Below are 14875 nucleotides of genomic sequence, written 5' to 3'. Positions count from 1 at the left end.
TGATGGATCAGTACTATTGATTGCATTGTGTGTATCTGCGCAGTATAAAGCAATTTACTATAATGCCATCATACAAAACTGAAGACCTCGTCAAAAAAAGGCATACTTTTCAGAATACTGAGAATATAGGCTGAGTAGATACATTGATGATTGTCATTTTGAGAGTGCAGTAACTGGCTTTGACAAAAAAATGATACGATGAACCTGACGGTTGAAATAAACAATTAAGACCAATAGTATACCTCAGCAGCAGCACTCTTCTCCTCAATGCTTTTAACTTTTCTCGTTTCAATGCTTCTTGCTCTAATGAAGTTTCTTCGGCCATATTTATTTATAGAGTTTTATATTGACCACGCGCACATAGAAGTAGCCTGGGCCGAGAGTCAACAATACAGAGTGATAAAGAGATGTCAGCAAATGGCAGAAAACGATAACACAAAAATCTAGCTTGTACTATTAATTCGTACGAATAACTATGGCATCTACAGATACTCTAATACTGGTATGTTTCGTCTTATAGATAATTCTAACATTAGTTGCAGAAATATAAATTATATTTTGACCAAGCAAGTGCAATATTTTACTTGGCAACAGGGCAGTATCAACTATTATTGTCGAGCAAGATTTTACACGCACCTACAAAACGTGTGTTTGCAAGGTTTGCAGAAGCACGGAGGTGATCCGGTTTTGACATTTTGGAAAGCATTTGGAATACTGATGGAAGGTTTGTTGTTAAAAATGTAGAGTATTGTCGTTCTCATTCTGCAGTTGTTGCGTTGCATAGTCCATGGCAACAGGTTTTCTCTAGATTTTCTTGTAATTGATTGTCCCATTTTACTAGTACTTTGTCATTTGATGCATTTTGACTGTTTTAAAACTGTCTGTGTATACTGCACCCTTCAAATAAGAAAATTTTCACTTTATTTTGTCTCCTGTCATTTCACATATGAAGCTTTACATTCTGCCAGCAGAATTTATGTCAATTTATAGTGGTTGGTCTCTTATCCATCACTAAACTAGCTTGTGCTTGCTTAAAAGCTCTATTTCTTTGTATTTAAAATGATCCAATGATATTTATTAAAATATACTGTATTGTCAATACTTCATAATGGTTGTTACATTGACTTGCAGATCGTGTGTCAGAAGCCATTAGAGAATTTGAATCCATCCAAGAAAGTGAAGAAGTTGTCCTGTGTTGTTTGATGGCATTAATCTATGCACATAAAAAGGCACAATTAATTGACAAGGAAAGTGTACATGAATTGGAAACAAGATTGAAAAAGATTCGAACAAGTGTTGGTGAGAATGCGCTATACTTTGCTGCAATGTTTTTGTGGCACACAGTACGTCATGAAAAAGCAAGAGAATATGTTGACAGAATGTTGAAAATGTCCAATGGTTCGAAAGAGGTTTTCTAAACACTGGAATTTTTTAATAAAGTAAGGAATTTTTTAATAAAGTAAGGAATGCGCTGGAATTTTTTAATAAAGTAAGTTGTTTATTGTGAAATATCGATGGAAGTGGAGTCAATAATTCAAACAAGACCTGGTATGATTGTGCAAGGACAAACAATGCAATTGCAAGTGAAGGCATCCACCAGCCCTGTTGCATATGAGAAACTTAAGAATATTCTTCTCAAAGAGTAAGTTTTGCATTGAGAGAAGAGCATTTTTGTGTAATTTTCATTTGTTTTTTTATCATATCAAAATGTACAACTAGTAAATCTCCACGAATGCTTTCATACGAACTACCATGTATTCAGATCTTTTTGTTAACATTATGATACTGAAGCGGAATGCAATAGTTAATTTATACCTGTAAAATTGGCCTGTGTTTTTTACATAGGCGTCGTCAAACGTGTCGCAGCGATTTAGAAGTAAGCACAAAGTTGAATACTGCGTGATATAAAGCGCTCTCAAAGACCAGCGGAGAGTTTTTCAAAATAACTTGCACTCCTAACTTGATTTTGTATCTACGAAAAAGTTATTTCTGTTACCTACTGTCTATGTTTTCCTCACTTTCCTTCCCTACGCTCCTGCATATTATTGTCTACGTATATATTAGCGTATATTTCTATTGAGAAAGCAGTTATCTTATATTTATCTCCATTAACCATGCATTTTCTTTTAAGAAAAGTGCTGGTAATTGAAAAATAGATTGATTGCAAACTATGTAGGTTAATATCATACTGTAGCTACGTACTTTTTGCAATTAAAAAACAGGTCTTTTTCCTCATCAACGTTTTCGTTCATGGTGGCTAGATTAGTCTACTGTATGGTAATACTAAAGATGAATATGTTCAGTTGCGTAGCCAGCCTACAGATTAACTTTTATGTGTAAATTTCAGAAGTTTACCGTTATTCAATTCTTTGAAATTTGTTGTTCTCACGGTCCCGTGCATAATTGCATAGTGGCAATATTTTATGTTATATATTTCTTTCGTCCGACAGACATTACTGACTATCTAGTTAGATTATTCCATCCATTTGAGATATTCGTTTGTATGTTTTAGTGAAGATATCGTTCATGCCTTTCGGAAACAGGAGAAATTGTCAATGCTGCATCTGCATAAGTGATCGAGTTCTGAAGGAGCAACGAAAGACTCTTTGAGGTTCATAAATTTGTTCGAACTTGGAATAATACCGTGTTAAATTCATGGCGTGGAAGGCCGACGGAAGTTATTGAGGTACGTTCATATCATGTTAGGGATGTTGAACATGATTGTGACAAGATTTCTTTGCATGATATAAGGTGTATAACGTATATTAATGAAGATATGATCTTCGCATGAGACAATTGCTTAAATTGTCCAACAAAGTGCGAAGATCATATCTTCATTTAATCAAACACCGCACTGCATAAAAACATTCAAATACGTATATTACTCACAAATATTAAACCAAAAGTCTTATTATACCTCGAGCATATACCTCAACCTCAGCACACCACCATTTTTATACAGCGTAAAATTTCAACTTTACTGGATGACGAAAAGTTAAATAGGAAACAGAAAGGAGAAAATGAAATTGTACATAATTATACAGTCCAGCTTCATACAGCCGTTGTCACTGTGACGCTCTTGTCACATCGGCTTTGTCATCTCAGTTTTTGGTCAAGAATATTCGTGTGAAAGTTCAATCTGATCCTCGTCATCTTGTCCAGTGGAGATTATTCGTCATCCACTACAACCTCCCTCCCCTCCCTCACCGCACTGTATTTCAAGGATGCAAGATGTAATATAAATGCCATGTATCATCAATTGAAAATAAGTCTCCAGGGAAGTGTTTTCATCAATATGCTATTAATATGCTTTTAAAAATGATCCAAAATTCATTCAGCAGCCTGTTTGACTGAGAAACCTGAAGAAACATGGAAATTAACTGACATTTTTCTATGTACATTTTTTAGAAACAACTTAGATTAATACCTGGATGGTAGAATTAGAACAGTTCACGAAGTCAATCTGCACAACTAATGGTTTATTAATGGTTGATTGCCGAAATATCAGAGATAGCATCGTTCCGAAACTTGGTTCCATTTTTCGACAACTTTCCAAGATGGTTGCAAAGGATCTTATGAGGATGTCGAAGAAGTTCATTGACGAGGCTCAACAGCTTGTTAAGGTAATACGTTTTATCAACATGCCATTTTTACTGCGGAAGTACTGTTTGCAGTGTAATATTTGATAAAGTTTCCGTTACTCAACATTCAGCAACATTGTAGCAACTTAGCTATAACATCGTGTAAGCCCGTTATCGGAAACATCACAAAAACTTACAATATCACTTATGTAACCCAACGTAGAGCAACATTACATTATACAACATTACGTAACCCAACATACAGCAATATCATAACATCTTAAAATATTACATAACCCAACATTACGCAAAATAGCAGCTTGCAACATCACGTAACTACGCATTTGGCAAAAACTAAGTAATATTAGTAATATTAGAACATTACTCACTAAACAGATCACAACAATTACCGACACCTTACAAACGACTTATTCACAACCTCAAACGAACGAGCAATTTATTTACTTGAGCCTATTCTACGATGACAATACACAATTGATGCCCCCACACCGACACATTTCCTCTACACGCAATGACACATGAACTCTGAAGATGACTACCGCTCAGTCAACATCAACACCAGCTGTCCTGCTAAAAACTCTACTAGCCTGGATGATCTACAACTAAAAACACGTAACTAAATAACATTGATAACTAAATAACAAGTTATGACATGCGTAGATGTTCCATGATTCGTTAGTCGCGGAAATTACGTAGCATTTTTAGTAGTTGCGTTGTTAGCCCGCAATGTTTGGTCCTGCTATGTAAATTTTAGATCATTAGCGTTATTTATTTGTTTATAAATTTATTGTTTTTATGCTGAGGAAACATCGAATCATTTAACCCTTCATCCGACACGAAATGAAACTCAATTGTTCAAAAATTTGCCGGAATTTACCTTAGTATAATATTTTTTTAGCAACTGTCCGATAGGCGTACCGATTTAGAGAATTTTGCCAATTTCATCAAAGTTCATGGTAAAATAAAAAAAGAAAGTGTCATTTCTACAAGTTGAGGTCGAATATATGAAAAGCATTTTTGAGGTATTATAATAGGTTTCATGCCAATATTTTTGTGAAATTATAAAAATATTTGACTATTACAAAAATGATATTTTACTTATAGTAATATTACTATGTTCAGATGATTCGTGCTAGCCAGCGACCTTTGTCTGAAAAAGAGAAAGAAATTGAAGATGCTGTATGTAGATTGCATAAATCTCATCTGAGTTATTTCATCAAATTAATAATGCTTGTTTATTTTATCATATTTTTTTCCTATCAGACTTGCTTATCTTGGGAACAATTACTTTTTTTGTCTTGAAGAAGCTTCCAACTTCTTGGTCTATAAAATTCCTGAAATAATTCGTGACCTTGATGATAAGATTATGGTAAAATATTTTGGCATATTTACACTATTTTTAAAACGAAAACGATAAAACAGTATATGTGATGTGATAAGTTTGTCAATACATAGTTATTCCATACAGAGGAGTAACTAGAACGTTAATTGAGGTGTGTGGGGGCATATTCTTATAAAATCCGTTGTGCCTTACTGATTTCTTTTGAGAGTGAATTGAATTTCAAAAGAAATCGGTAGGGCGCAACTGAATATATGAATATACACCTCCCCCAATTAACATTCTAGTTACACCTCTGATTCCATGACGTAACGTGGTGATGTGAAGGGATACGATAATTTTCTAAGTCTAGGTTAACAAATTTTTTTTTGTTTTAAACTATGTGTATTATATTCGATTGTATAAAGTTTTGTCATTTCGTTTAACTTATTGCCCAGTAATATCTCACATCATATTGTGCATAGAAACAAACTGTAATAATAACATAGAAAAGGATTTAATAATCATAAATAATTCACAAACTTACATAATGTTCAATAACAATACCGTCTATGTATCAGGAGAGGACATCTTGCTCATCTCTGTTTATTGAATGTGTTCTTTTTAGTCTGTTGAGCATCAAGCTCGTGTTGTTGGTAAAAGGGCAACAAGCGGAGAGTTCTTGATTTCTGAGAACAATTTCTCGTTGATGATGTCAAGTTTAATGAAGGTAAAGATTGCCGTTCATGATTTTCATGTCTACTGAACTCACGAACTGTTTTCACGGAACTCTCGAATTCTCGCGAGAGAAAAGAATTCACAATTATGGCACAGTGAACGTGTTTTCGGAGAATTCTTTCCGGAAGAAAAGAATTCACAATTTCAGCTTAGTTTTATCGTAGATTTCTTGCTAGAGGGAGAGAATTCACATTTAAGAATATTTTGAAACTGTCGAACATGTCTTCGGTAGTCAAATTCAACTTTTTTCGCTTTAGCTTCGGAGAACATTTAGAGGTTATATGAATGATTTGGACGAACTCGTGGAATACAGAGAACGTACGTTATGAGTTGTGGAAGTATTATGAAGTGTGCGGCGAGAAAATCGAACATTGGCTTCAAACACCATTTTTTAAGGTAAAGCACCGTGACTGAGCGCATAGCATGATGTGAGAATGATATCATTGCGCTTTTAGCCTATGAGTAATACAATATGAACCGCTCTAGGGAAGTCACCAAATTACACAAATGCGGACATGACAGAATTGAAAATGTAACTGTGTTAGAACATAATATCAGAGCAGTCGCGAATGGTGGATCATGGGTGCGAGATGCACCCAATCATCGTTTTGTCGGCAAAATTGGTCATCTATCGGTATATTTTCACTTAATGCTAAGTCCAAACCAAGACCATACCACGCCCACTTTGCCGACAAATTTGACGCTTCGACCCCCCGTAAAACATAGAAATGACTAGGTACCATAGCTATCCACTGGGTAGATTTGAACTGTGCATTCACTGAAATAAAATATTGTTTCGAGGACTACAAAATTTCTTTGTCTTAAAAATATAAACATCTTTTTACAAGTGTAAAATTTTTTCATCCAATGGATAACGCTATCGAGGCCGGCTTCGTGCAACCGGCCCCTGATCTTTTCTAACTATTTTAGCAGCTAATAAGTAAAAACGGCTTATTAATTAATTTCATTTTATGTAAGTAAACGATCGTGAGATGAATATATAGTATGATGGATAATGACGTAGAAATGAATCGTATGAAATTAAGATAAAGAGACTGAAAAAGTAAAAGAATAATCAGAAGATAGATCTTCATATGGCAAGTTTATATTCGTTTTCCTTTAGTTTAGGATGGGCTATTTCATGGCTGATCCCTATGTTTTCTCTATATCATACGTCTCTACTATCTTGAAGTTGTCTTTCAGCTGACAATATTATTATTAAAAGATTAAAACTTTCATGGTCTTGCGCACTAGAGGGCGTCGGAAATGAATGATTATGATGTGAAATTGATCTGCATATCGCCCTGTAAGAAACTCAGTTTGTGTCTTGTTAGCAACTTACATGAGTAAAAAGATGCTGAATATTCACACTTTCATCACAATTGACTACATATAAAGTATTTCGTATTTTGTAGACAAACATTAAGAAAGTACTTGAAAAGATGAGCGAATGGCAGTTGGCTGCTGAAAATCTAAAATCTCTCTTGCCTGACCATGATGAAGTTTATGAAGCATGGATAAGGAAAATGGAAGCATTCACAAAAGATTTTCCTCTCTTGCAATTACTTTCCAGTGATGCGTTGAAGGTTGGTGAAAGGTGATATCATTTGATTTATTCTTTCTGTTGGCGGATACATGTGTTATATGTGTATACTATCGGGGGATACATATGTATTTATGTTTATACTATCGGTGGTTGTACATGATAATACATAATCATGTAAATTATACTTATTATTGTTATATATTTAAATATATTATTAGTTAACCAATTAGTAAAATGCCTTACTCATACATGCATGTGTATGTTAACCACAATAACAGGAAAAGCTTACGTATAGGACGTGGTCAACCTACTGACCACAAACAACGTACAGGATACATGGTTAATCAACTGACCACAGTTTGCGCACAAGCGGTTAATCGTACGTCATTGTGCAATCACATATAAGCCGAGAATCGAAAGTTGTAGTTATGTTGGTGCTTAGTAGAAGTCCACATCAGAAGAAAGCTCATGTAAAAGAAGACGAACTATTTAAGAAAAGAATCAAAGAATCCAGATATATATCCTATCCATCAACGAAAGAGTCACCGAAAGTCTGAAAGCAGTTGTCTAGATAAGTTTGAACATTTAAACATTTATATTATAACGATTTTATCAAAATTATTAGTATATTAAATAAATATTTAAGAATTGACAACAACTTATCCACAAGGTTTTACTCCTTTTGTTACGAGCAATTGAACCAAAAGCGGCCATTTATTATTAGTCGGGACGTTCGTAACAAAATTGGGGGCCCACCCGGGAAAGAACTCTTTCAAGTTATTCAATTGAACAGAAGTCAGAACGAAAAAGAAAATAGAATCCAAAACAAATCGAAATCATTTCAACAACAAAATTTCACATCAATATTTTATAAACAACAAAAAGAGAAAAATCATTTATTAAAGTAAACTTGTGGACCAGTTGTTTCAACATGTCTGCATTTACACCAGAAGAGTTTATGGTGGAACCAACATATGAGAATATTCTGAAATTAAGAAAACATGATCTAAAAGCTTTAGGGAAATATCTTAAGGTCGAATTAAAAAGTTCAATGTCTAAACGCGAAATACAGCATGTAATTTTAAAAAGATTATGCAACGATAAACTCGTTGATGAAGCAGTTTTAGAAAACGAAAGTATTTTCATGCAAAATACAAGAGGTGAAGTAGATAGCATTGCTCAAACAGATGTTAGTCAGGAAGAGTCAGACGAAAGACAATGGCAAAGAGAGGAAGAAGAAATAAGGTGGAGAAGAGAACGCGAAAGACTTGAATGGGAGCGTGAATGTGCACGCGAAGAGAGAGCGTTTAAGTTAAGAGAACAGGAGATAGAACTAGAAAAATTAAAACTTCAAGCCAAAAATACACATGCTGAACATTCTAAAACAAATTTTGACATAACCAAGCATGTAAGAATGGTTCCACCGTTCCCGGAATCGGAAGTAGACAAGTACTTTTTGCATTTTGAAAAAGTCGCCGAAAATTGTAAATGGCCCAAAGAAAGTTGGACCATGCTTTACAAAGCGTTTTAATAGGAAAAGCTAGAGAAATTTTTTCTCAAATGTCTGTAATTGATTCTGCGGATTATGACTTAGTAAAAGATGCGATCCTGAAGGGTTATGAGTTGGTCCCCGAAGCCTACAGACAAAAATTTCGTGCTATTAGCAAAAATATATCTATAACTCACTTAGAATTTGCTGAACAAAAAGCTCAACTTTTCGATGGATGGTTAGCTTCGGAAAAAGTCCAAGATTTTAAAACTTTGCGGCAGTTAATTTTAATGGAAGAATTCAAAAATTGTATCCACTCTGAAACACGAATTTTCCTTAACGAGCAAAATCAAACGAACATTGATGAGAACGCAGTTAATTTTAATGGAAGAATTCAAAAATTGTATCCACTCTGAAACACGAATTTTCCTTAACGAGCAAAATCAAACGAACATTGATGTTGATGAATTGAAAAATATTTCTTTTGAAGACGAAGGTTCATTAGTGATAACTGTTGCAGGCAATTGGTACATTGGTAGATTGTATTGTTTTGTGTGTTGAATGGTTTGATGGTTACTGAATACAGCATGACAAGTGTTTGAGAGATGTGTAAGAAGTCTATTACGGACTTTAAGTTGTAAATCAGGTGTATCCATAAGATATTTGTTGATTTCCATAGCGCTGTGATTGAAACCTGCTCTGTAATGAGCCAAAGCAACAGGATCTGTTATGGTTGATTGCTAAAGAAAACGAAATTATACTAAACAGATAATCTCCAATGGATGTCTAGTTATGAAACAATTTGTGTCATCACTATCTCTTTAATTTTTTTATTTAACGAAGATTTTCTATTGCCACGGATTTAAGCTGTTAAAATGTTCATGACAATAGAGGTCAAGTTCAAATGTTCTTTGTACTATGAACAATTATGTTTTTGCCCAAAATTCTTTTGAGCATTTTGTTGTTGGTAAAAACGGCTTTTGTTGTTGGTAAAAACGATTTTCGAAAAATGTCGCACTGGTGCCACTCTGACTGAATAAAAAAATATTTGAAAATTTCTTCGTTGTGGTTACTAATTATGTTGTGCAAGTGAAATAATAGAAAAGACAGTAATCTTGTTTTAATCTGTAAATTAAACTAATTAAAAGAAAATGTTTTTACCTTTTACTTGTTGCATTCGGATGGATTTTAAATACTGCACGGTCATTTCTAGTATGTCAGCTTTTTCTAACTTTGAGCAGCAAGCCGTCTAAATGTCATTTATAGCTATAAGTTAGTCTCACATGTTTTATTGAGTTGTTGGAGTTATTGTAGAAGGAAACTAAAACGATTTTATGCAGAAATTTAGTGTCTAACAGCAGGCGATAAATTCTTTAACAAGTGCTTTGTCAACAATTAATGCATCTAACTGCTGCATAAATTACATTTGCCAAATGAAATTGTATACTTTGCAATAAGCTCAGCTTGAATTTTTTGATATTATGTTGATTTGTTTTTAAAGTACCATCCTATGAATTCCTTTTCATGAGAAGTAATTGGATTACGAGATTCATAATTTTAATTTCCGTGAGCCAAATTTTTCTTGACTGTCTTATCCCATCACAAATGTAGTTGACAATTTTTAATTATTCTTCTAGTAAAACGAAGATATGAAAGAAGAACAGTTTGGAGGCTATAAATCTATCTATTTAAAGAAATCCAACCGACTTAACGTTTCCTCTTCTATACAAACACAAGGTTGGTAATTGTCGTTATATAAACCATTGGATAAGGTCATTGATTTAACTTCACTTACAAAATCAACATGGTACTAATCCTGCTGCATAAACACCGTAAATAAATAAAAAGATAAATGATTGATGAATCAATTTATGATCATCGCCAATGATCAGACATGTACAAAACTGAAGTAATCACGCATTGAATTTATCCATCTCACTCCATACAACCGTATTACTACAACATAACATAACTTACATCTCTTTTCCTTGATTCTTAAAGCAAATTTTTCAGTTCGTTCAAACTGTTATTTATTCTCTCGCGTCTTCTTTTTTTCATAACTGGTTTGGACGACTATAAATACAAAAATGCACGAATTTAAATACTTCAAGTATTGTGACAGAAATCTATTATATGTTATTGATTTAAGAAATCATCACTATCACTGAAATGCACCCCCCGGCCATTCAAAGCTTAAGCAATGTATATATATGAACGATTTACCATGGATGCATGTGATATATCTTTATAGTTTTTGTATCATTGTTGATTTTGTTTTATTTAGGCTGTAAAGTATTTCATATAAAAGCAATCAATTATATGTAGATACATAAAAATCATACGAATTGATAATTCGATATGTAGGTACTAGATTTTAATATTTCGCTTATTTGTGTCCTCAATATGAATCTTGTGTGCATAATTATAATGTCCTTAAGTGAGAAACGTGTTGAAAAACTCCAATTAACATTAACAAGTGCATGGCATGGACAATATTTAAAATCCTGAAAGTCTATCGTCAAGTGATAAAAATACTTTCAAAATGATAATTGGTAAAGTAATCGCACTTTTAAGTAAATATGTTAGGATTCAAAGCGAGATACCAACGAATATAACATTGTATAGTGTTTTGAAATGTCGACAAAAACTTTTCGTCGCAAATTTCTGATTGTTTGGCGGTTTCTGTGCAATATACGTATTATATAGCTTTTCATACATCGTACCAATAATATAAACACAAGTTATTTTGCAAGTAATTATATGCTAGCTTATTTCTACCAAACGTGAACCCAAGCGATTTATCATTAACTATAACCCGATAATTTCATTTCTAAACTTTTGCGCTTTCTGCTAATATATTTATATATAATTATTAAACGAAGCATGGTGTCACATAATTTAAAGTAAATTCTTTCTTAATTCTAATTTTGTGCCACCTCCAGATCTTTCAAGTATTATGGAGGATATAAAATACTATATAATTGTGAAGTTTGAAAATATCCGAGTGAATAGATCCAGAGTTATGACTAATTTTCTAAACTTTTGCGCTTTCTGCTAATATATTTATATATAAGTATTAAGCGAAGCGTAGTGTCACATTATTTAAAGTAAATTCTTTCTTAATTCTAATTTTGTGCCACCTCTAGATGTTTTAAGTATTATGAAGGATATAAAATACTATAGAATTGTAAAGTTTGAAAATATCCGAGTGAATAGATCCAGAGTTATGACTAATTTTCTAATTTTTTGCGATTTCTGCTAATATATTCATATATAATATTAAGCCGAGCATGGCGTCCGTGTCTTTAAAGTAAATTTTTTCTCATTTATAAGTTTTTGCTACCACCAGATCTTTGATATATTATAGAGGATATAAAATACTATAGAATTCTGAAGTTTAAAAACGTTGGACGTAATAGATCAAGAATTATGACTAATTTTTTAAATTTTGAGGTTTTCCCCTAATATATTTATGTATAAGTATTAAGCCAAGCATGTCTTCACATAAGTTTAAAGTAAATTTTTTCTTGTTTCTAAGTTTGTGCTACCTCCATATCTTTGAAATAATGTAGAGGAGATAAAATCCTTTAAAATTGTGAAATTTGAAAATATCCAAGTAAGTAGATCAAGAGTTATGAGTAATTTTCTAAATTTTTGCGCTTTCCGCTAATATATTTATATATAATTATTAAGCGAAGCATGGTGTCACATAATTTAAAGTAAATTCTTTCTTAATTTCAGTTTTGCCACCTCCAAATCTTTCAGATATTATGGAGGATATAATATACTATAGAATTGTGAAGTTTGAAAATATCCGAGTGAATACATCCAGAGTTATGACTAATTTTCTAAACTTTTGCGCTTTCTGCTAATATATTTATATATAATTATTAAGTGAAGCATGGTGTCACATAATTTAAAGTAAATTCTTTCTTAATTCTAAGTTTGTGCCACCTCCAAATCTTTCAGATATTGTGCCACCTCCAAATCTTTCAGATCTTTCAGATACATTTTGATATGATAAAAAAACAAATGAAAATTACACAAAAATGCTCTTCTCTCAATGCAAAACTTACTCTTTGAGAAGAATATTCTTAAGTTTCTCATATGCAACAGGGCTGGTGGATGCCTTCACTTGCAATTGCATTGTTTGTCCTTGCACAATCATACCAGGTCTTGTTTGAATTATTGACTCCACTTCCATCGATATTTCACAATAAACAACTTACTTTATTAAAAATTCCAGCATTCCTTACTTTATTAAAAAATTCCTTACTTTATTAAAAAATTCCAGTGTTTAGAAAACCTCTTTTGAACCATTGGACATTTTCAACATTCTGTCAACATATTCTCTTGCTTTTTCATGATGCCCTGTGTGCCACAAAAACATTGCAGCAAAGTATAACGCATTCTCACCAACACTTGTTCGAATCTTTTTCAATCTTGTTTCCAATTCATGTACACTTTCCTTGTCAATTAATTGTGCCTTTTATGTGCATAGATTAATGCCATCAAACAACACAGGACAACTTCTTCACTTTCTTGGATGGATTCAAATTCTCTAATGGCTTCTGACACACGATCTGCAAGTCAATGTAACAACCATTATGAAGTATTGACAATACAGTATATTTTAATAAATATCATTGGATCATTTTAAATACAAAGAAATAGAGCTTTTAAGCAAGCACAAGCTAGTTTAGTGATGGATAAGAGACCAACCACTATAAATTGACATAAATTCTGCTGGCAGAATGTAAAGCTTCATATGTGAAATGACAGGAGACAAAATAAAGTGAAAATTTTCTTATTTGAAGGGTGCAGTATACACAGACAGTTTTAAAACAGTCAAAATGCATCAAATGACAAAGTACTAGTAAAAATGGGACAATCAATTACAAGAAAATCTAGAGAAAACCTGTTGCCATGGACTATGCAACGCAACAACTGCAGAATGAGAACGACAATACTCTACATTTTTAACAACAAACCTTCCATCAGTATTCCAAATGCTTTCCAAAATGTCAAAACCGGATCACCTCCGTGCTTCTGCAAACCTTGCAAACACACGTTTTGTAGGTGCGTGTAAAATCTTGCTCGACAATAATAGTTGATACTGCCCTGTTGCCAAGTAAAATATTGCACTTGCTTGAGTCAAAATATAATTTATATTTCTGCAACTAATGTTAGAATTATCTATAAGACGAAACATACCAGTATTAGAGTATCTGTAGATGCCATAGTTATTCGTACGAATTAATAGTACAAGCTAGATTTTTGTGTTATCGTTTTCTGCCATTTGCTGACATCTCTTTATCACTCTGTATTGTTGACTCTCGGCCCAGGCTACTTCTATGTGCGCGTGGTCAATATAAAACTCTATAAATAAATATGGCCGAAGAAACTTCATTAGAGCAAGAAGCATTGAAACGGCGAGAAAAGTTAAAAGCATTGAGGGAGAAGAGTGCTGCTGCTGAGGTATACTATTGTCTTAATTGTTTATTTCAACCGTCAGGTTCATCGTATCATTTTTTTGTCAAAGCCAGTTACTGCACTCGCAAAATGACAATCATCAATGTATCTACTTAGCCTATATTCTCAGTATTCTGAAAAGTATGCCTTTTTTTGACGAGATCTTCAGTTTTGTATGATGGCATTATAGTAAATTGCTTTATACTGCGCAGATACACACAATGCAATCAATAGTACTGATCCATCAGTAATCATGAAATTCAATATAAAATTATAAATGTTGGTTTGGTTACGCAATGAATGAATGAATGAAAATCTTTATTTTGACACGCTGGCCTTGTCATTACAAAACGTGTGTTTGCAAGGTTTGCAGAAGCACGGAGGTGATCCGGTTTTGACATTTTGGAAAGCATTTGAAATACTGATGGAAGGTTTGTTGTTAAAAATGTAGAGTATTGTCGTTCTCATTCTGCAGTTGTTGCGTTGCATAGTCCATGGCAACAGGTTTTCTCTAGATTTTCTTGTAATTGATTGTCCCATTTTTACTAGTACTTTGTCATTTGATGCATTTTGACTGTTTTAAAACTGTCTGTGTATACTGCACCCTTCAAATAAGAAAATTTTCACTTTATTTTGTCTCCTGTCATTTCACATATGAAGCTTTACATTCTGCCAGCAGAATTTATGTCAATTTATAGTGGTTGGTCTCT

At 33.2% G+C, this 14875-nt stretch overlaps 2 protein-coding genes and 3 long non-coding RNA genes across 8 annotated transcripts; 3 read left to right on the top strand and 2 right to left on the bottom strand.

Annotated features, from left to right (window-relative positions):
- The first annotated feature begins 376 nt into the window (after window positions 1–376).
- On the top strand, window positions 377–2549 carry LOC124459133 (tetratricopeptide repeat protein 21B-like). Of its 4 annotated transcripts, none has more exons than XR_006953476.1 (4): window positions 377–502; window positions 595–724; window positions 1132–1642; window positions 2513–2549. XR_006953476.1 is itself a non-coding variant. In XM_047008661.1 (4 exons), the coding sequence occupies exons 1-3, from the start codon at window positions 476–478 to the stop codon at window positions 1416–1418; spliced, it is 444 nt and encodes a 147-aa protein (XP_046864617.1). In that variant the 5' UTR covers window positions 377–475; the 3' UTR covers window positions 1419–1439; window positions 1522–1706. The 4 variants fall into 4 exon arrangements, 2 of the variants coding, with proteins under 2 accessions (XP_046864617.1, XP_046864616.1); XR_006953477.1 differs by lacking the exon at window positions 2513–2549 and adding an exon at window positions 1846–1933; XM_047008661.1 differs by lacking the exon at window positions 2513–2549 and having other exon boundaries at window positions 1132–1439; window positions 1522–1706.
- A 37-nt stretch (window positions 2550–2586) lies between these two features.
- On the top strand, window positions 2587–4546 carry LOC124459135. The gene is made up of 3 exons (XR_006953479.1): window positions 2587–2686; window positions 3409–3623; window positions 4501–4546. It is a non-coding gene; the product is annotated as an uncharacterized LOC124459135 (long non-coding RNA).
- Window positions 4547–4566: 20 nt separating this feature from the next.
- LOC124459137 lies at window positions 4567–4893 on the top strand. The gene is made up of 3 exons (XR_006953481.1): window positions 4567–4624; window positions 4725–4781; window positions 4866–4893. It is a non-coding gene; the product is annotated as an uncharacterized LOC124459137 (long non-coding RNA).
- Window positions 4894–9053: 4160 nt separating this feature from the next.
- LOC124459134 lies at window positions 9054–12926 on the bottom strand. The gene is made up of 4 exons (XR_006953478.1): window positions 12770–12926; window positions 10671–10766; window positions 9855–9942; window positions 9054–9433 (listed from the first exon to the last, which is right to left on the bottom strand). It is a non-coding gene; the product is annotated as an uncharacterized LOC124459134 (long non-coding RNA).
- Window positions 12927–13169: 243 nt separating this feature from the next.
- Window positions 13170–14038, bottom strand: LOC124459131 (tetratricopeptide repeat protein 21B-like). The gene is made up of 3 exons (XM_047008659.1): window positions 13908–14038; window positions 13685–13814; window positions 13170–13276 (listed from the first exon to the last, which is right to left on the bottom strand). Exons 1-3 carry the CDS (start codon window positions 13932–13934, stop codon window positions 13170–13172), a joined length of 264 nt encoding a protein of 87 aa, XP_046864615.1. The 5' UTR covers window positions 13935–14038.
- Between the last annotated feature and the right edge of the window lie 837 nt (window positions 14039–14875).

The sequence above is a fragment of the Xenia sp. Carnegie-2017 genome, unplaced genomic scaffold (genome assembly GCF_021976095.1).
Source record: "Xenia sp. Carnegie-2017 unplaced genomic scaffold, XeniaSp_v1 HiC_scaffold_65, whole genome shotgun sequence".
NCBI classification, from domain to species: Eukaryota; Metazoa; Cnidaria; class Anthozoa; order Malacalcyonacea; family Xeniidae; genus Xenia; species Xenia sp. Carnegie-2017.
The sequence above is the reverse complement of the archived record's forward strand: the minus strand, read 5'-3'. Positions and strand labels throughout refer to the sequence as shown.